At 32.1% G+C, this 21,089-nt stretch overlaps 1 protein-coding gene across 3 annotated transcripts in view; it reads left to right on the plus strand.

Annotated features, from left to right (window-relative positions):
• Positions 1-937: 937 nt before the first annotated feature.
• Positions 938-21,089, plus strand: part of Zasp52 (Z band alternatively spliced PDZ-motif protein 52) — a 168,603-nt gene continuing 148,451 nt past the window's right edge. For all 3 annotated transcript variants that reach the window (XM_072546355.1, XM_072546350.1, XM_072546360.1), the window contains exon 1: positions 938-1,180. In XM_072546355.1, coding sequence (XP_072402456.1) covers positions 1,076-1,180 — 105 coding nt within the window. In that variant the 5' untranslated portion in view covers positions 938-1,075. The remainder of the gene's footprint in view (positions 1,181-21,089) is intronic.

Consider the following 21,089-nt stretch of genomic DNA (forward strand, 5'->3'; position numbering starts at 1 on the left):
TCATTCAAAAGGCTTCAATTCCCTGTTCAATTAGCATTCGCGATGACCATTAACAAATCTCAAGCAAGACAATGTCCGTTTACATCTTGGATTTAGAGAATCCATGTTTCTCACATGGTCAATTATATGTTGCATGCTCACGTGTTGGTAAACCATCAAATTTATTTATATTAGCAAAAATCAAATTAACGAAAAATATTGTGTACCAATTAGCGGTTAATAATAGGTATAATTTAGAATAATATAATTATTTGCAGTACAAATAAAACTTTTCATACCTCCTTTATCGAACTCAATTCAAACAAAAGTCAACCATAACAAATTCTATATACAAACTTAAAAATTAAAATTTTTTGGTGGATTATGTTTAATTGCTAATATCATAAATTTTGTTTTATGGCGCTAACCTCTAGCAGTTCTTCGGAATGGATTTTATGATATTTACTTAACTCTGTTAAATAAATTGAACATAATACCTATTAGTCGTATAATAACCAAGCCACAGCAAAGCTTGGTCAGCTAGTTAGTTTGTAGATATATTAGATCTGTAGCTATGTTTTTCATTTTGTTGCTGTTTTTTTCTAAACATTACTTTTCTTACTATATTCAGCCTCTTTAGTTTTTTGTTTTCCCTCTGACTTTTCTTTTTCTAATTTATCGTTTTTATTAAGCAAAGATATAATTTCTCAAAAAACGTATGCTTATAACCATTTTAAATTTACTGCAGTACCTCTGAATAACACATTTAAATCAAATTGTTGACATAACTCGAAATAAAGTAGAGATGTTTGGAAAAAATCTGACCTATATCTCCCACCTTAAGTCTTGCAAAAAGGCCACGGGCCACCATCCATCGAAACGTCTCGACGCGTAGCGTCTCAAGTACAAAACGACCACTACCTTATACTATTAATAATCTGCGTAGCAAACCCCACTACGAATCCGCGGTGGCTCGCTTCGTCGTGTGTCTGTAAATCGCACCGACTCAAATTGTATAAGAGCCTGTTTTAAAATATACCGCGCCCGCCGATATAACTACGAGTGCGAAATTCGAGAAAAAAGTTGAAAAGTGAGCATGGCATCCTTGATCACAGTGCACCTCAACAAGGGAGGCTCCCCCAACCTCGGCTTTAGGTTGCAAGGGGGCAAGGATTTTGGTACTCCTCTCCTCATACAAAAAGTAAGTACTTCACACACAAACTATTTGAAAGAATATACTTCGCTATTCTAAAACAAAGACGAGTATGTAAAATATATTTAATGCTCTTTCCTTAGGGGGTTGTTATATAATTTGGACGTTTAAGTAAAATTTATTTTTGGATGTTGCGAATTTTTCGGCGGTGTTTCATCAGTGACATATAAAATCTAATTATAGAATTTTGGGATCAGTTGGTAATATAATATGTTCAGTTTTAAAATACGCGATTTTACTGGATTCCTACCAAATGTTAAAAGAATGCTTTAAATATAATAAAATATATATTGAAGCAAAATTTTAAAGATTATAATTCTTTATTATTATATTTTTTTATTAAAGGGGTATTTTCGCATTAATTAAGTTTACATACAAATATACCTTAAGCGCTTTCATATTTAAAATTCTTCTTTATCACCTTTCTTAAACTTAGATTTTTTTAACTCTGAAACGCAAGACTATTATTTTTACTATTCAGGATTTTTTACTTTTTTTCGTCGTATGTTTTCTACTTCCATGAGATTTTTTTGACTACTATCTACCATCCGTCCTGTTTGTTTTCTGCACTTATCATTTTTAATACATTATTTTTGTATATGTATTTTGTTTTAAATCTTCAAATGCCATTATTAATGGAGTTTTCCTCTATCTGTTCTCATTGATTCCTGATTTATTTTTTCCACTGATTGTCTTTTTTTCAGAATCTTGATTTATGAACACTTCTAAGTTTAAGTATTCTATCTACAATTACCAAAATATATCTAAAAATAAATATAAATAATGGAAAATATACATTCACAAAGTACATACATATATAGTCAGAGGATCTAACCCTAACCCCTTAATAAGCTAACTAAAACTACCCTTTAACAAGTGGTGTCGATCAAGGATATACGTAGAATCTACAATTCTTCAATCTGGTAATGGATGAAATATGATAAGAGTATTCGAATATAGCGTAAAAGATAGGTGGTAAAAAGTGAAAATAATGAGCATAACCTACAAAGGGTCCCGAATGTTCAAATAGAAAACAATTATATTGCTTTACATTTGTACAGTATGACTGTGTTGCCTACAAATACAAAAAACGACCATAGCAGATAAAAAACGTAACAAAAATAACAAAAAACAAAATAGAGTTTCTTCAAATTATAGACCTAGTGTAATTAAAATTGAAGTACAAGATCGTAGTATTCATAGTAGAAGATGGCAGTTTATTTATTTGTAATAATGATACCAAAAGAGAATATGTAGTACTTACGTTTCTGTAGATTTCAAAGAAAAATAAGCCTAAATGTGAAGCTTTCATAGCCAGAAACGACACAAACAGTCGAAGACAAAACTAAGAATTATTTTATCATAGAGGGAACTAGCGGGAACTCAAAATTCCACAAACATTCCAAATCCAATTAAAAATAGTTATTTAAATAAAACTGTTTTTAGCTGTTTTGTTTTTAATATACATCTTTTTTTATTTTTTTTTAAACAGATTCTAATTAATTATAAATGTCATTAATTTTTAAATACATCTTCTCAATTTTCATTAATATACAGTAAAACCTCTGTTAACCGAAATAATTGGGGGGAGGCCGTTTCGGATAACAAGAATTTCGGTTAAAAATGACATTGTTTTTCCTAGTATCCTTGGTCAAAGTATTGGTATTTAAAAATACGATGAGGTGGTTTCTAATGTTTTCTAATAAGCAAATACAGAATAAAGTAATAAAATTAAGGAAAATTAACAAGTTTAACAAGCTTTTTTAAAGAAATCTTCTGTTTTCATTTGACAACGATGTTTTGCAGCTATATCTCCATCGTTCATTTGCAGAACGTTATGATTTGCCTCATTCGATTGTTCGACGAAACGTAAAACAATCTGAAAAGGACAAAACTTTATACAATGACAACAAAAATTAAGAACCTAGTTGTGTCCCTAACTAATTAGGCCTACTGTATAAAATTCTTACCTCTAAGGCATTGAAAATATCGTCGGCGGTCTCGTGCTGCCTGTTGTCTGTTGGGTCCTCATCTTCGTCTTCTGATACGCTCAGGTTGTCTGTATGAAGAACCATATCAAGGATGTCCTGGTCGGTGAATTTACTTTCTGAGTCATCGGCTGCTAACCACACGCATCTCTTCTTGGTTAATTTCGTCACATGCCGGTAAATTTTTTATTAAAGGTTTAATTTCTTCTGTTGTTTCCATACCATTTTCTTCTTCAGGATCGTCAATCAAAATCCCATCAAAAAGTTTGTTCCAGCATTTTTTCAAAGTTGAAAATTTGATCTTGGCCCACGACTTAGGACACCAATAAACAACATGTTTCATTGTTAAAGATTTGAGAATTTCGGGAACACTTTTTAATTTATTCGTCTCCTGTTATAACAGATGTCTTAAAAATACTCCTCTATAATGTGTCTTGAATGTCTCTATTACTCCCTGGTCTAACGGCTGAAATAAACTCGTGACATTCGATGGCAAAAATCTGACAATTGTCACCATTTCGTAGATTTTGAGGGTGAGTTGGTGTATTGTCAACAAGCAACAATGCTTTGATGGGAAGGTTTTTTGATTTTAAAAATGATTTTACACTCGGAACGAATTTATTTTCAAACCATTCTGAAAATAAAGTGGTCGACATCCATGAGCTTATTTGGCTTCTATAAAAAAATAGAAGTGCTTTTTCGGAAATATCTTTTAGAGCTCTTAGTTTTTTTTATTTCCCAACACAAATAGGCATCAATCAGTGAGTGAAATTAATGGAGTTGTTTACGTTTTGCGATAAAAATTTACTTTTTTAAATTATTGAAACTGTCAGCCGTTTCGGTTAAACGATGTTTCGGTTTAAAAGGTTTCGGTTAAGGGGGGTTTTACTGCATTTCTTCGTTATTTTTATTAACTAAAGTAACTTAAATCTAATACTAAAAAAATACTATAATAAAAAACAATAAAATTTTATATTTAAAAGCTTATGAAATGAGCAAGCAACCGATAAATATGAACAAGAAGCAATGACCAAAACGTCATGTCAAGAGCTAAAAGTAATATAATAGTTGTGGCCTGAAAGAAACAAGGGAATGGAAATTAAAAGGGAAATTATAAAAGAATCTCAGATCCAGTAAATTAAAATTTGAAGGAGAGGTTTATAGAATAATTCACAAGGAAAATCAAATTTCTGTAGTTGGCAGAAACTTTAAAATAAATGAATAACATTTTTTAAATTTAATTAATTCCCAATTAGATGCCGCAGACAGGAAAATATTCTCCATAGTTTTGATTTTTTAATTGGCAAGAAAGATCCCAGGAATAAACGTAGGCCAAGTTACGATGAGAAGTTCAAACAGGTTATTTATTGCCAGACCCATAAAAAGATAACACAGTTTACAAACTTTAAGAGGTATGGGGTACCTTGTAGTTTATTCTTATTCACGTCATAAATATGTCGATTATCTTATTGCAACGTATTAGGACTAAATAAATAAATAGTGATTATTGATAAGCTTTCCTATACATTTTTCTTGATAATCAAATATTGACATATTTCCTAATCAATCTACTTTATTATGATATTTTACTATATTTCTCAAATATTGGTTAGTATTATTCCAAATTATCATTTTCTTTGTTTTTTTTGCATGAACATGTATCTATATCCTTTATCTTCATTCTTGATCTCTGTCTCTTTGTTGTATACATTTTTTAAAAAAATTATTTTTAATATATCTATACTAAAGGTGGTCTGATAAGTTCTCGGCTGCACAAAGTGATCGCAACACTAATAGGATGATTTTTCCCTTACGTTGGTAAACGTGTTAATACATGTGATATAAAATTGAAAGTAACTCTGGCTGGTTGGCGGGATATTGGTTGACTCTATGCAATGGTTTCAAGTAGTTTTAACCAATTATCATACAGTGATACAATTTTTCGTAAAATAAGGTTTAACACCGACAAAAATTCATTTGCATCGTGGAAATGTTTATGGTCACTGTTCATCGTAAATTTGCACCGTAAAACATTAGCACCGAGTTTGAACATGACCGTGAAAATGTCCAAGTTTATATGGTTAAGTTAAAAATTTAACTTTTGATTAAACCAGATGGAAATATTAAAAAAAGGCTGGCTCAAAAATGAAACAATCTTTTAAAAATAATATAATGAACCTGCTAATAGATGTTTTGACAATCGTACAGTGTATTTGTCTATATTCCCTATTGCCCTGAGCTCCTCTGGATGAAATGTATTGATATAAACATGTCTTTGAAAAACATAAATTTTTGTCGTTTTAACTTTTAGGCCAAGAACTTTTCCAACCACGTTAGTATATTTATAAATAATTTAATAAAAATTAAATGTTTCGTAAAAATAACTATAAAATGTTTAGGAATTATGTTTATTAATAATATATTTTGTGCCAATAGACAAACTTCTTTCGATCGTATGCATCGGCACGAATTAAGAAAAAACTTCCACAATATAATATTTGGTAGCTTAAACTGATATATGAAAGCACAAAAAGTGTGCAAATTTATGACTAGCGGACTGCCTGGAAAAAACTATTCTAGATATGTCATTTTAATTGTTTAATATGTAATTCATTAGAATGAATTAGAGTGTGGTACTAGTAGTTATGTTTACATTTCCTCCATTTAATCAATTATTTTCATATCTTCTTTTAATAAATATGTGGTGACTAAGTGTAAAATGGATTCAACATTTTTTTGTTCGTGAGATGTATATTTTTCAAGTTAGCGATGTTCGTAATTGATAAAGCTTGTTTACGGCGTTGACCTGCAATATGTTGCCCGACTTTTCGTAAATTATTCAGTAATGACAAATAACGAAAAAATGTTAATCAGTTTCTGAAACAATAGTAAACGTTTAAAATAAACCTACCCCTATAAATTTATTAGTCACATGTTTATCACTTTAGAGATCAATGAGTACATTTACCTATTTAAGTGCATTTTCAGCCATAATAGCAAGAGCTAATAAACAATATCAAATAAACTAATGACATATTTTTTCCTTCAAACATAAAAACAAATAACTTGAAATGAATGCCCATTTAAAATTAAAAATTTTGTTAAAATACAATTTGAAATTTGCAAGAATAAGGTTGTTGTTACCAAGTCTGTTTAATTGGTTGTCTCACACATTTGCGTTTTTGGACAAATAAAATTTGTTAGAAGAGATTTTAATTCTTTGAAAAACCGCCAAACCTATTAAAATTCTTCAGCTTAGATTAGCCTAAAAGAGCTGCGGTGAGGACCGCCATGTTGGGGGGATCATATCCAACATCGGAGGGTCCAAAACTGAGAGGAGGAGAGCTCTTCATTCTGTTGTGCAATCGATCGTCCTCTACGCGGCACCTGTCTGCGGTATTGCAGTTTTAACAAAGGCGTACAGAAGGCAAAATGACAAATGCTTGTACTGTGAAATATAGGACACTGTCTCACACACTCTATTGGTATGCGATAGAGGGATAGCCGAGAGGAGCCTCCTTGACAAAGAGCTAGGAAGTAGGGTGCAATCAGTCACGGTACTGGTAGAGAGGATGCTTAGGTCGTCAGATCGATGAAGAGCAGTTCAGAGATATGTGAAGAGAACAGTGGAGTTGTGTGAGAGTTGTGCGTGAATGAGAGATCGGGTAAATGCCGTGTCGACGTAGCTCCCAAATCAGGGTGGCCCGGCCGGAAATTTATGGTTGAGGAGGATGTTTTTTTAGTAGGTATCTCTCTGGTATTGGCGGCAATGATGTCCGAACAACCCCTGCGTGCGGTTTAGGATATCATTGTGGCCACACCGAAAGAATCGTGCATAACCTGGCTGCAAGGCGGTTCTGCCCGCCTTCTAGGATCGAGGTAAGCTTTGAACATTTTGACCACCCCCTCATAAAAGACGAAAAAAAAAGTTACAGTATTTGAAAAGTGTTTCTACTAGTACCGTTGTCTCTACTATCATGAATCATAATATTTACAACTGATTGGCCAACAACTAAATTCAAAGAGACCGAGGAGAATAAAGAGATTAAAATTTGAATGATCAACTTTCGAAAACAAAATATACGTAATTGACTAATTGAGTGTACAAGAAAACTTAAAAATATTTCTATCGGATGAAAATATTACTTGTATGGGAACTAAAACACTTTAAAGCAAGCTGCATAGTCCTGAATGATGTTAGTGAGTAATAGTAACATTTGGAGACTATAGAGATGAAACTTACTAGATGGTCTAATAAATAACCTTGTTTGAAATGAAAAACATATTTTTCCAGAAAATTCTTTTATTTTATTGGATACAGTCTCCTTTTAGCTCAATACAACGATTCCAGCGATTTTCCAACTTCTTCATGCCGTTCGAATAAAGCGATTTGGGAAACTCTACCAAATAGGTGTTTTTTTTGTCAATTTTTTCTTTGTATGAGGTAAACTTTTTAGTTACTCTTTAGATTTGTAAACGTAATAATCGGAGTAGGCCGAATTAGGAGATTAAACTAGATGAAAAAGTAATATGAAGTCTACGTCAGCTTTGTACAGCTGTCAAAAATGGCTGCATCGCGTTAAAATTTGACATGCATGCCTAAAAAAGGTTAGGCTTTCTAAAACTAATGTTTCTTATGAGATCGCCCTAATAAGCGAACGAGATTACTTTATTAAACCACCAGATAATTTAAAGAAAGGCGCAAGTTACAAGCATATAAATTTCAATTACTTAGAAAGTTGAGTAAAAATCATGGAATATTTAAGTTTTATTTATCTCAGGAATGTTATCATACTGCAGTAGAAAATATTAGTTTTTAATGTTTAATAATAAAACTGCGATTAGTTAAAGAGGTATGTATCTATTTCGAAACAACCTAATTACATATTTTAATACTAGCCAAGTATCTATTATTTCTTTAGAAAGTATTTTGGAATATGTTCTTCTAATTTTTTATTACAAATTTACAAAAACGCAGGAAGCAAAGTTATTCAAATATTTTTTTCTACCTTTCGTCTATATTCTAATATTTAACATTGACGGTTTACTATCTATTTCTTATTTTTTTTTCTACCCAAAATCACCACCGAAGTAAAAAAAGTTTGAGATCAATATTTTTTATTATTAAATTTTATTAAATACATTTTCTTTGATAAAATTCTTCATTTAGATACTTCTTGTTCAAGTGCCATCTCCGCACTGGAGGTCGGCAATCATCATAGCTATTCGGACTTTTGAGACGGCTGCTCTGAAAAGTTTATTTGATGTACATCCGTACCACTCTCTCAGGTTGCGCAGCCATGACATTCTACGCCTCCCTATGGTTCTCTTTCCTTGGATCTTTCCCTGCATAATCAGTTGGAGCAAGGTGGATTTCTCTCCACGTGTAATATGTCCGAGATATTCTAATTTTCTTGTTTTAATTGTATTTAAATTCTCTATTTCTTTATTCATCCTTCTTAGAACCTCTTTGTTTGTGACGTGTTCTGTCCACGATATTTTCAAAATTCTTTTATACACCCACAGCTCGAATGATTCCAGTTTTTTCATTGATGTGGCATTGAAAGTCCAAGATTCCATTCCATAAAACAAAGTCGAAAAAATATAGTACCTCGCCAACCTAACTCTTGGTTCCAATTTTAAATCCCTTGTACATAGCACTCTTCTCATTTTGTTGAAATTTGCTCTAGCCTTTTCTATTCTGATTTTAATCTTCTGAATGTAATCATTTGTGGAGTTAATCATTGTTCCCAGATATGCATATTTGTCCACTTGTTCGACGTTGGTTCCGTTTATTAGAAGATTCTCGATATTTCTTTGGGTTTTCGATATTTTTATAAATTTCTTCTTCTTGACGATCATTGTTAGATTGTACTCTTTTCCATACTCCGCTATTCTGGTCACCAGTCTCTGAAGATCTTCAATATTTTCGGCTAAGATCACAGTGTCGTCAGCATATCTAACGTTGTTAATGGGAACTCCATTTACCTTTATTCCAGCTGTTTCACCCTCAAGAGCGTTTTTCAAGATATCTTCGGAGTAGGCATTAAAAAGAATTGTCAACAATACGCATCGCTGTCTCACTCGACGTCTAATTTCAATTTCTTCTGACAGCTGTTCATTAACACGTACTTTTGCTAGCTGTTTAGAGTAAAAATTTGATATGATCCTGTGAGTGGTCGTTGTAGTCATCTTCTTTCATTTCAAAACATTCATTAATTGTTTATGTCGTACTTTATCGAATGCTTTATTATAGTCAATAAAACATGCGTATATATCTTGATTGACATCCAGGCATCTTTGTATCAGTATTATCAGTGAAACACGAGCTTCACGCTTTCCTAGGCCTTTGCGAAAACCAAATTGTGTATCATCTCAGTGTATCTAACCGAATATATCTTTTTGTGATGTATTCGGTTAGTTACACTGAGCCGCAAAAGTAACCGGATACTTGAAATTCCATAATTTTTACCTTTTAGTTTTGTTGACTTGTCCTGTATAAGACTTAAATACATTTATCAAAATATAAGCTGCTTTTATCCGTTCGTTTGATATTTTAAACAATTAAAAAGTTTATAATTTTTTTGGCTGAAAAGAAAGTTTTTCTTTAAGTGCTCTCGATAAATCGAATATTTACTTAAAATAATGTTGGTTAAATTGATTGTATTCCTTTTTGGTGTATGTTGGCTGCGTTTTTGGAAAAGAAAAGTGGTTTTAATAACAAAGAATAATATGTAAGTAAGCCAGATTAAGTAGCGCAAGCTATTGCTTTTCATAATGATGGACGTTTCATCAATATATCTCGAGAAACTGGTTTTTACTCAAGAAGACCTGTACAGGGAAGACCAGGGTCAAAAAACGCCGTGGAAGATGGATTTCTTAAACTGTAAGGCTTCGATAGAGGACAGTTACTGCTACAGCTTTGCCTAGTAGACTGATAGATGATTATGGTACCATAGTTTCACCTGATACCGTATGTGGAAGATTAAGAGAATAATATTATCATTTTATGTACCTGCTACAGGCTCTTAATTGGCCGCAGCTTATCGAAACAACGCTTGAAATTCTGTCGTGCATATGCAGATTGTAATAAGAGTTGTTTTAACCACAATAAAAACAGCCAAGATCGAATACCTCGGTCACATCATGAGGAACAGCGAAAGATATGGGTTGCTGCAATTAATTCTACAAGGAAAAGTAGAAGGAAAACGAGAACTAGGAAGGCGAAGAATTTCCTGGCTGAAAAATCTACGTACGTGGTTCAGCACAACAATCACAAATCTTTTCAGAGCAGCAGTTTGCAAAATACAGATTGCCATGATGGTCACCAACATCCGAAACGGATTTGGCACTACAAGAAGAATATGCAGATTGAAATATCTAAGACTAGAGAAGCGTTCTGATTACAGACAAATCTCGTTTTATGATGGCCCGATGGCCACCACGCTATGCCCAATGATGCTTAACCCCTAGAGTATACTCTAGAGTTTGGTGGTGGAGGTATAATGGTATGGGGCGGCATTTCTTTGGAAGCACATACAGATCTTGTTATATTAGGACTTCTTCTTCTTCAAGTGCCATCTCCGCGGCGGAGGTCGGCAATCATCATAGCTATTCGGACTTTTGAGACGGCTGCTCTGAAAAGTTCATTTGCTGTACATCCGTACCACTCTCTCAGGTTGCGCAGCCATGACATTCTACGCCTCCCTATGCTTCTCTTTCCTTGGATCTTTTCCTGCATAATCAGTTGGAGCAAGGTGTATTTCTCTCCACGTGTAATATGTCCGAGATATTCTAATTTTCTTGTTTTTATTAGGACAGGTGGTTATGTTATATTAGGACAGGTGGCCTTAAAGCTGATAGTTACATTAGGGAATGTCTGAAAGAACATAAGTTACCTTCTGTGCATTTTTAGGTGAAAATTTTTTGTTAATGAAGGATTATTCTTGGCCGCACGTAGCGAGGATGACAATGCAACACTTAACAGCTGACATTTACTATCCTGTCAGAAAGGATGAAAGCTCTTATTCGATCTCGAGGAGGAAATACTCGATTTAGTATCCATATTTTATGATTTTTATTTGAAGAATATCTTACTCCGGAATAAAAAAAATCCGGAAAATCTAGAGAAAGAATAAATCAATCAGAAATAAAGAATATTTAAACAAAGTTATAGAGAACTGTTAAAGTATAACAAAATATAAGTATATAACAAAAGTTAAGTCAGTTTACAGAGCTCTGATAAGATCCAAAATAGGTTACGGCTACTTTATTTACATGTACGCCTCTAAATCTGGCCTAAAACTATTAGATTATATCCAAAAAACTACTATTTGCTTATACCTCGTGGCTTATTGCTCCAGATCGCAGCAAAGTCTTTCTGCTAGTTCTTCCCATTGTACAGTTACTACTTTAAAAGGTCTTATATATTCCACTCGGTTGCTCTCATCATACAGCATTCACACAGGAGAGCTGTTAAGGATTCCACAAGCATTTACTCTTCATCCAAAAGTTTAAGAGGTACCCGACATATATCAATATTTTCAAGCTCAAGAAATAAAAGTCTCACGTATCTGGCTTCCATCGCACATTGGCCTTGTCGGTAACGAAACTGCTGATCGCCATACTAAAGAAGTGGTTACTCCATCAATTCGCCAAACAACGATCAACTAAGCAAAGACCTTAAAGCTAAGTTTAAAAAGTCAATCCTAGAATCTTGTTAAGCTCGTTGGAATCACTATGATACAGTCCTACGCAGTAGATAGAAAGTACTTATTTAAGTTTTTTAAAACTTTTTACAATTATTTGTTAGGTGCTTATCAGTACATCTAATGCAACGTGGTTCCCTGCCGAGTATTTTTACGTGTAGAAATAGGTTTGTCATTTTTTGCATTGTTGTACAAGTCTTGATTTTCTTGAACAGAATTTGAAATCGTCAGAAATGTCAGAAATTTCGAATATTTGATTAATATTCTCATATCTAAATGATAATATAAGTATGTTTAGGAGTTAATTTCATATTATATTTCAGTTTGAGAGTAGCTTTGAAGTAGCAACGTTTCCACATATTTTCATAAAAGAGCCACGATTATCGCCCATCATGTAATTGCGCTAAAAGCTTAAAATGTTTTTTACTTTTAATATTAATTTTGACATTTTGTTATTGTTGACTTTTATATGAGCGTTTGAAAAACTGCGTACCATATTATGAGGCTCATTAAAGTTTTTGACACCCTGTACAACAAACGGGAGAGTTATTTAACTTTCTTGGTCCTTTCGACCCTGCTCGTCTTATATTTTTCCTGGATGGTATAATTGTATTAGTTTTATTAGTAAATTTAACTTTTGGTATTACCATAGCTAATTTCATCTGAAAACTGAAATCTACAGAGAAGAAAGATCTACAAGAAGCCTATGAAGATAAAAATATTTGTACGATAGATTTATAACAGACGGCTTAAAAATGGGGCCAGTGATCTTTGTGTGACTATTTAAATCATTAGTCTATTTTTTGTATTTTTGTTTGTTTAATATCTTTCCAATTTTATGGTTACTCAACTAAAAGAAGCTATTATCGTCATCTAATTTATTTTAAATATATATTAAAAGAATAAGAATAATTAAAAAAAGAACCACCAAAATTTCCGTTTTAAAGTTTGACTTCACCTTCTCTGGAGACGTACCACAAATATGATCAGCAAAACAAAATATTTAAATGATATCTCACCTTGCAAGTTCTGGTTTTTTCTACATGGAAAAAATCTGTTTTGTTGTCACATTTCGTTTGCTCCTAAAATTGCAGACATTGGCAATGAAATAAAACGTTCAATGTGAAATTGTATACACTGTACAATCAATGTAATTGGTACGATTGACAGTTATTATAAGCTTTAATTTCTTGTTAACTGGATAATTGTCACAATCCAAAGTTAAGTTTTAACAGAGTTGAAATTATCAGATCTGTATTAAGTATATTTTTCAGAATAAACAAATATGGTAATAACAATAAACATAACAATAACGCTGTACGATTTTTTTCTAATATTTTTTTCACCCCATATTTTAGAGATTTTTTCTAAAGGTCAACAAAGCAATTAGATAGGTCTCATGATATTTTTAATTATCCATAGCTTTTCCACTAATAATACGAAGATATAAATCGCAGTTGACGAGAGTGGAGCTATCTAGCGTACCTTATATCAATATTACCATTCTGAGATAATTTGTAAAAGTCGTTTAGATGTGTAGTTGAAGATTGGTGAAAAGGTAAAATACAAACCGCGAAAAAAATTTGTATCTACTTTTACATATCAAAAATTTTTAAGGCTAAAAAGACACTTAGTCCCTTTTTGTTTTTATCATTGTGGTTAATAATGAAAAATCTTATTACAGGCATTATATCTGTAATAATATTCAAGTCTATATTAATCACGAGCAGCTGCTAATGTATCTAACTTTATGAGAATTTTCAACATCTTTTGTTGGTTATTGTGGTTAATAAAGAAAAAATCGAAAACAAATAGCTGAAACAAGCTTCGACATTTTCTCAAAATATAAAATTTCGATGTATGATATGAATAATCTGGTACTAATTGGTGTAGGTTTAAAATCCCCCAAATTAATTTCTATAAGTTTTAATACTGTGTATTCGTGGGCTACACCTGATTCAAGTAGGTACAAGTCAGTGCATTCCTCTTGGTGTCTAACTAGAAAGCATCTGTTAGTTAGATAAGATAACAGCATACCGTAAAATCTATTTGGTAGAAGCTTTTGGATTTTATAGAGTAGGCAGTATGCCAGACCTTATCAAAAGCCTGACTTACATCTAGAAAGGCTGCGGAACAATACCGTCTATTTTCTAGATCGTTGTAGATTTGTTTTACAATTCTATGTACTTGTTGGATAGTGCTATATTCGAAACGAAAACCAAACTGGTAATCAGGTATGATCTTTTTGTTTTCTAGGGTGGGTTTAAGTCTTTCTAATAACAATTTCTTAAATATTTTGGATAGAATTGGTAATGTACCGATTGGCCTATATGATGTAATTTCTTTACCTTCAGTACTCTGGCTTCTGTTTTGTTACTGTTACCTTTTTTTCTGTGATATTTTGTTTTAGTATTACCGGATAATGTTGTTTGTGAGTTGATAAACTACTTTGTGGCGTAGTCAACCCCGCACATTTTTTTACATTCTTTGTGAATTCCCTTAGAGCATTCTCCACCTCAGTTGGTATCTTTAATGATACTTGCAGGTTTGTAACCATGTTAATTTTTTCCTGAAATTCTTCCCATTTGGTGTTATGATTGCACAGGTTTTTCTTGTATGTTTGTATATATAGTTAAGATAACTAGACTGTAATCAAATGTCATATCTAGCTTCGATTTGATATTTAGAAGTGTAGAAGTCTTTTAACCTTTATAAAAAATTGTATGATAGCTTGTTTTTAAGTAATCTCATCCTAATAAGGTTACTTGAAGTTCTATAGCGTTTACATGTAACTATGTTTACTGTATGATATATTGAATCCATTTGAGAATTCCAGGATCGTATTCTGTATCAAGACATCACATATTGGTCTTTAGCTTTAGTGACATTTTAAACAGCAATTGAATATGGTAAATGCAAATACATTGACTAATATAGTTTTGAATGAATGATAATGAATGAATAAGAACCGAGAGGTACTGACCACCATCAGATCTCGAAAGTTACAGTTCTTCGGACATATTACTCGAAATGAATCCAAATATGCTCTCCTTCAAGCCATCTTGCAAGGAAAAATATTTGGAAAACGAGGTCCAGGAAGAAGAAGAACATCTTGGTTAAAGAACCTCAGAATCTGGTTCAATAAAACATCTATGCAGCTTTTCCGCGCTGCGGCAGATAAGATAAAGATTGCCATGATGATCGCCAACATTCGTAACGAATAGGCACATCAAGAAAAAGAAGAATATAGTTTTACCTTTTGTATTAGCATTTTCTTCATCAACAACCGGTTTAGTTCTTTGTAAGTTTTTCTCATGAATGTTTAAATTGAGATCTTTTTTATACTGTTTAGTATTTGAAACTATTTCGGAGGGTTCTTTCTTAGGCTTTCAAATTAACTATGGAGACCAGATCGTCTAAGTTCACTTATTTTATTTATTTATCAATAGATCTAACTCGTAACTATGAACTTGAGAACGTAATGGCGGGAATTGTAAAAACAATCATTATTTGAAATTAACTATTTATCAAACAAATTAATTTTAGACTACTACTTATTCACAAACGAGTGTCAACTGTTGCAAAACTAAATTTTAAATGATAATTATTCTTAACCTATAAACAATAATATTACCAAAGAACATAGACGCATATGCGTCTATATTCTTTGATGTTACCAAGACCACTCATAGACGTGACGACACTATCTTTGTTTTCGTTATTAGTTGTGTCTCTATCTTACATCAAGTAGATATAGTAGCGTCTCTTTTTGCTCGGGAGAGAGCGAGTGGAAAGTTTCAATGCGCTAAGAGGGGCAGATCGAACAAACGCAAAAGATGTTGTCACTGGCTGGTGGCTGGCATGCTCAGTCTATGTTAATATATACGTCTATGAGACCACTGTTAATTTTTGGGACAAAAGTGGTCGATAAGTCTACCATAAATAATCTAACCTATAAATGCTACTAGCTGGAATCATAGTGGTCTATGATGTATAGTTATCTAGACCACTATTGACTTTTTGAAGGCAAAAGTGGCCTATGAGTCTACTTATTCAAATTATTAAAGTTATGCTAAAAAAAAGAGAGCTATATGTCATATTAATAATTAGTATGATGACAAATGCATTACAGACCACGTGTAAACTTCCTTTAAATGCACCACTTGTATTATCTAGACAGTCAGTTGACATTTCATAAATACATCCATACAACAATAAGTTTAATATATTACGTTATTATTCGTTAAATATAACTTTATAAATATTTTCGATTTAGGTTGAATGTTCTCCGAGACGCGGACATATTAGTCAGCATTTGCAAATATTTCAACACAAAATATTTTTCGTATAACAAATGTAAATAACAGTAATCAACATGAGTTGTTTTGATTAATATTATAGACTTAATAGTTTAATTCCTTTATATTACACTGAGATAAATAGGAAGATATATGATTTTCTGATAATAATATCACAAATACTTTTACTGTAATTGTTATGAGCATTAAAATTTTTATTTTGTCAATATAAAATGCAGTAATTCTGAATTTAAAGCCCTCCAAACTCAGTAAATGTAAATAATGCAAATATATATAAATACTACTGACTTGTATATAGGTACCTTTTGCGAGACATGTATTTTGTAAAAACAACTGAAAATTTAACGTTAATATAACTTACTACTAGAGCCAGATAGTGCAGACGATAGAGTGTCTGTCTATCACTATCACTATTGATTGATCCACAAGGCCGGCGATTGATTCCCAATATCTAAATATTTTTGAAATACTTATAGGCCCCAGGTTGAGTAAAATGAGTATATTTTGTAAAACCAAGGATAATACTAGGCGGATTAAGCGAAGCACTGGGTCTGTTACCTTCCTTGTATACCGTAGTCCCACTAGTCGCAGATTACTCTGCAATGAACCCAAAGCTTCGAGAACGATTTAAAGTGAGAAATTATTATGGTAACTTACCTCTTATTGAATCAAATGAACCAATGGAAGTAAATTAATACTATTGCATTTTCTCTGCGTTTATTTGAAGATCATTTTTCTAATACACCCAAAAACAGCGATCATTTTGAGTAACGTATTTTGACCTTTTGGTATCATCAGACACAGCTTGCAGAAATACCAGATAATAAACCTCCGCGTTTGTTTATCGGTGAGTAAATTCTAATATTTGACATTGTTTCAATCACCGATATACAAACAGAGACATTTCTGATTTTGCGCATCATGTATGATGAGATCAAAAGGTCAAAACGCGTATTACTTTATGGCAAGTTTAATAAATATTATTACTTGTAGAAATATTATATTTCCTACTCGTAGGAATAAAATGGTATGGCCATGTAGAAAGGATGAATGATCAACGATGGCCAAAGAGAATGGTACAGTGGATCCCCACCAACCTCAGGAAAAAGGGAAGACCAAGAAGATCGTGGAGACAAGAAGTAAAAGATGCAATGGAAGATAGGGGTCTACAAGTAGGTGACTGGAACGATCGCAAGCGTTGGAAGCTAGGTTGCGAGAAACGGCGGCAGCTGTAATAAACTCGTTGTATATATATATATATATATAGATATATATTTATATATATATATATATATATATATATATATATATATATATATATATATATATATATATATATATAGGAATAAAATGGACATAATTAGCACTTTTGAGTCCCAAAAAAATGTATAGGGAATGAGCACAGAGACGACTCCGGTCGCGGACTGTCTCTACCCCAAATAAGTCCGAATGCTCCTAATTAGCTTAAACAACTTAACTCATATTCAACTTAAGCATTTCAATAACAAGATACAATTAATAGTCAGTTCGAAAGAACTTATACTATGTTCATGGGAATGAATGAAGTTAATTTAGTTCGAGAAAATTTACTTATCAAAATTATATAAATAAAAAGAATAATAAAACCGCAAAAAAACATTAAAATACTATCTTACCAAAACGTTTGAATATTTAGTAATACTAGGATATATACATGCTCAATAAACAAATCGTTATAAAAACAACTTGAACGTGAACACTAGTCATAGTTATAAATAATACCAATTGCACTAATATGTAATCATTATTCATTATCACAATTTCTTATAAAAATATAATATTTTCACGTACTTATTATTGTTCAATCTAAATTAGCCTTCCGTCTTTATCTATTGTTTCCCAGATTGTTTTGATGAATACAACGAGTTGTTGATACAATTTATGCTGACGGTCAAGTACATAGAACATAAAGTTTTATTACAGTATGCAGGAAATGTGTTAATTATTAAAATATTTATATAAAACAAGATATTAGTAATTAACTAAAATAAAATTAAATGTTTTTTGTTATACAACTTAAGAACGAATTCAAGGAACATTTCTGAAATTATAATCTTACAATAATTGAGAAGTAATTAACAAATAGTATCAAAAAGCCAATACATTGCCTTATAGTTCAAAACAAAAATAGCACAATTTACGTTGGAAACAGTACCGATCTGTAGCATTAAATTTTCGTCTATTAACGCCGTAGAGGTATGACTCCAATCTATAGTAGGTTCACTATTATAAAATTTGATTTTAAAGTTTTTCTATATAGCCCTACAGATAGTAATCTAACGGATTAATATCTGGGGATCTAGAGTGCCATGATATGACTACACAACGTTTCCATTTCACTCAAAAGTTCATTCAAAAATCAGTATATTTAGATCGCCATCTGGAAACTTTTATACATGTATTTTACTGTATTATTGCAACTGTTAGGTCCACCGCCCACGACACAACTGTTTTAAAATAACGTTTGAAAACTAGTTTCATCTGCAATGGGTTTACAACCAGTTGACAACCTAAATATAACTTGTCTCCGTCCACGGAACGACTGGTGTTGGATCAGTTGGGTTATAATACAATGTGAATTGTGGCAAAACGGTGGGTATATAAGAAAGACCAATTTAAAAAATTACAGAAATAAATCTTTTACTCACAATCCATAATAGGTTTTATTAAAGTTGAAAAAAAAAACGGTTTTGCTGTAAAAGTTGTTAAACAGCGAAACCGGTAGCCCATTCTATTTTTTCAAAATTGATCAAACCTATTACGGATTGTCAGTTGATGACTTATTTCCCTAACACTCATGAATATGTGCTCATATCAGCAACCTTTTGATCATTTAAAAATTAGTTTTTAAAATAGTTAATTAGTTTAAATTAGTTAAAAAAAAACAATGCTTTTGTTCACAAATATATTTTTTGGGTACCTTTAAACGTGGCAACAAATGATATTATGTTCAGATTTTTCATTCAATTTCCAATGTGAAAAAGGTATTCGTTATTCTAAATAATCAATAGATTTATGTTTTTTGGAATAGCGTCTACATTCTTACTTATCTCCAACTCAAAATTGTAATGGGTAAAATAAAATCTGAAAATAGAAATATCCGTAGATTTTTTCAATTATTCAGTTAATATAAATTCTTTTTACTCTTGAAACAATCTAAACATTTTTTAATAAGTCTTGAATTTCCGTTTCATTTAATTATCCCAAAATCTTTACCAAATGTTCGGGTAATATCGTGACACAAAAAATTGCAGCGCAAATGCGATAATGGGAAAAAGGTCAAACAAAATCGGTTTTAGACTGATTGGAAACCAGTTTCAGTCGAATCGACTCGTGAGCGAGTCCCCGTGCTATTACGCTGCCGAGACCAAAAAACAGTTGGAAGCGCAATCGGCATAGGTACCGTAGTTTTTAAACAGTTGCGCCATGGGGGCTGGATCTTAAGCAACTAGTAAATTGACGATATGATTAACAACTGGATAACAAGGAAGAATAGTGATAGTAAGATCAGAATTTAACTCTGTGATTAGTAGTAAATTCCTGAACTAAGTTTCAAATGCAGAACGACACCTTATACCCGCAAATTAATACTGACTGGAGGTTTTGACATATTAACAATTAAAAATGACATACATTGTGATAGCAAAAATACTCAAATACGTTATTGAAAAATATGACTCGGTGATTGTGAGCACTAACAGAAACTCAGGAGCGTATTCAAAGCTTACGCTATGCATTAATTTATTATTAACATAGTTGATTTTCAAATTTATTTACAAAATTTAAAAAAATGTTAATATTTGTTGGGAATTTTTCGCGTAAGTACGTACGAGTATAATAATATTTACGAGTATAAGTGAGATAGAGAAGTACGATAGGAAAAAGCACGATGCAAAGGTAAACAAGGATGAGAATAGAAAGAAGATGAAAGATATACCGCAGAAAAAAGGAGAGATAAAAATGGGAACATGGAACGTAAGAAGCATCAATGGAAAAGAGGTAGAACTTGTAGAAGAAATGATCAGACAAAAAATAGAAATATTAGGAATAACGGAAACGAAAATGAAAGGAAGAGGTTTTAAGAGGATACACAAAGGATATTGGTTATTTTGGGTAGGAGCTGATGCAAAGGAGAGAGCAAAAGAAGGCGTAGGGATAATAATTGCACCGAATAGTCTACAATACGTTATAGAAGAAACATATGTTAACCAGAGAATATTATCGCTGAAAATGAAACTGATAGACGAGGAAATATGGACAATAATAACAGCCTACGGAGTAAATGAAGATGCAAAAAAGGAAGAGAAGGATAAATTTTTCGAGGAGCTCCAAATGCAAATTGACAATGGGGAAGAAAATATAATTGTAATGGGAGATCTAAACGGTAGAGTCGGAAATAATAACAATGGAATTGAGGAATGCATGGGAAAAGAAGGAGAAGAAATACTAAACAAAAATGGCGAAAGAATAATAGAAATATGTATGGAGAATAAACTTGTTATAACAAATACAAAATTTAAACATAAAAAAGTACACAAATACACGAGAGTACAAGAAAGTAGAAATGAAAAATCAATCATAGATTACTTTTTGGTAAGTAGCAACAAATGGAAAAGAGTACAAGACACGAAAGTCAAAAGAGGCTCAGAGATTGGCAGTGATCATCATCTAGTAATAATGAGAATGAGAACAGCAAAAGAAAATGAAGAAAAGAGGAGAAAGGTAGTAAATGAAAAAGTAAAAAGCTACAAATTAAAAGAAGAAAGATATAAGCAGATATTCCAAGAAAAATTAGACAATATTTTGAAAGGTAGGGCAAAAACTGCTAGTATAGAGGAAAAGT

This window comes from Diabrotica undecimpunctata, chromosome 1 (assembly GCF_040954645.1).
Source record: "Diabrotica undecimpunctata isolate CICGRU chromosome 1, icDiaUnde3, whole genome shotgun sequence".
In the NCBI taxonomy this organism is placed as follows: domain Eukaryota; kingdom Metazoa; phylum Arthropoda; class Insecta; order Coleoptera; family Chrysomelidae; genus Diabrotica; species Diabrotica undecimpunctata.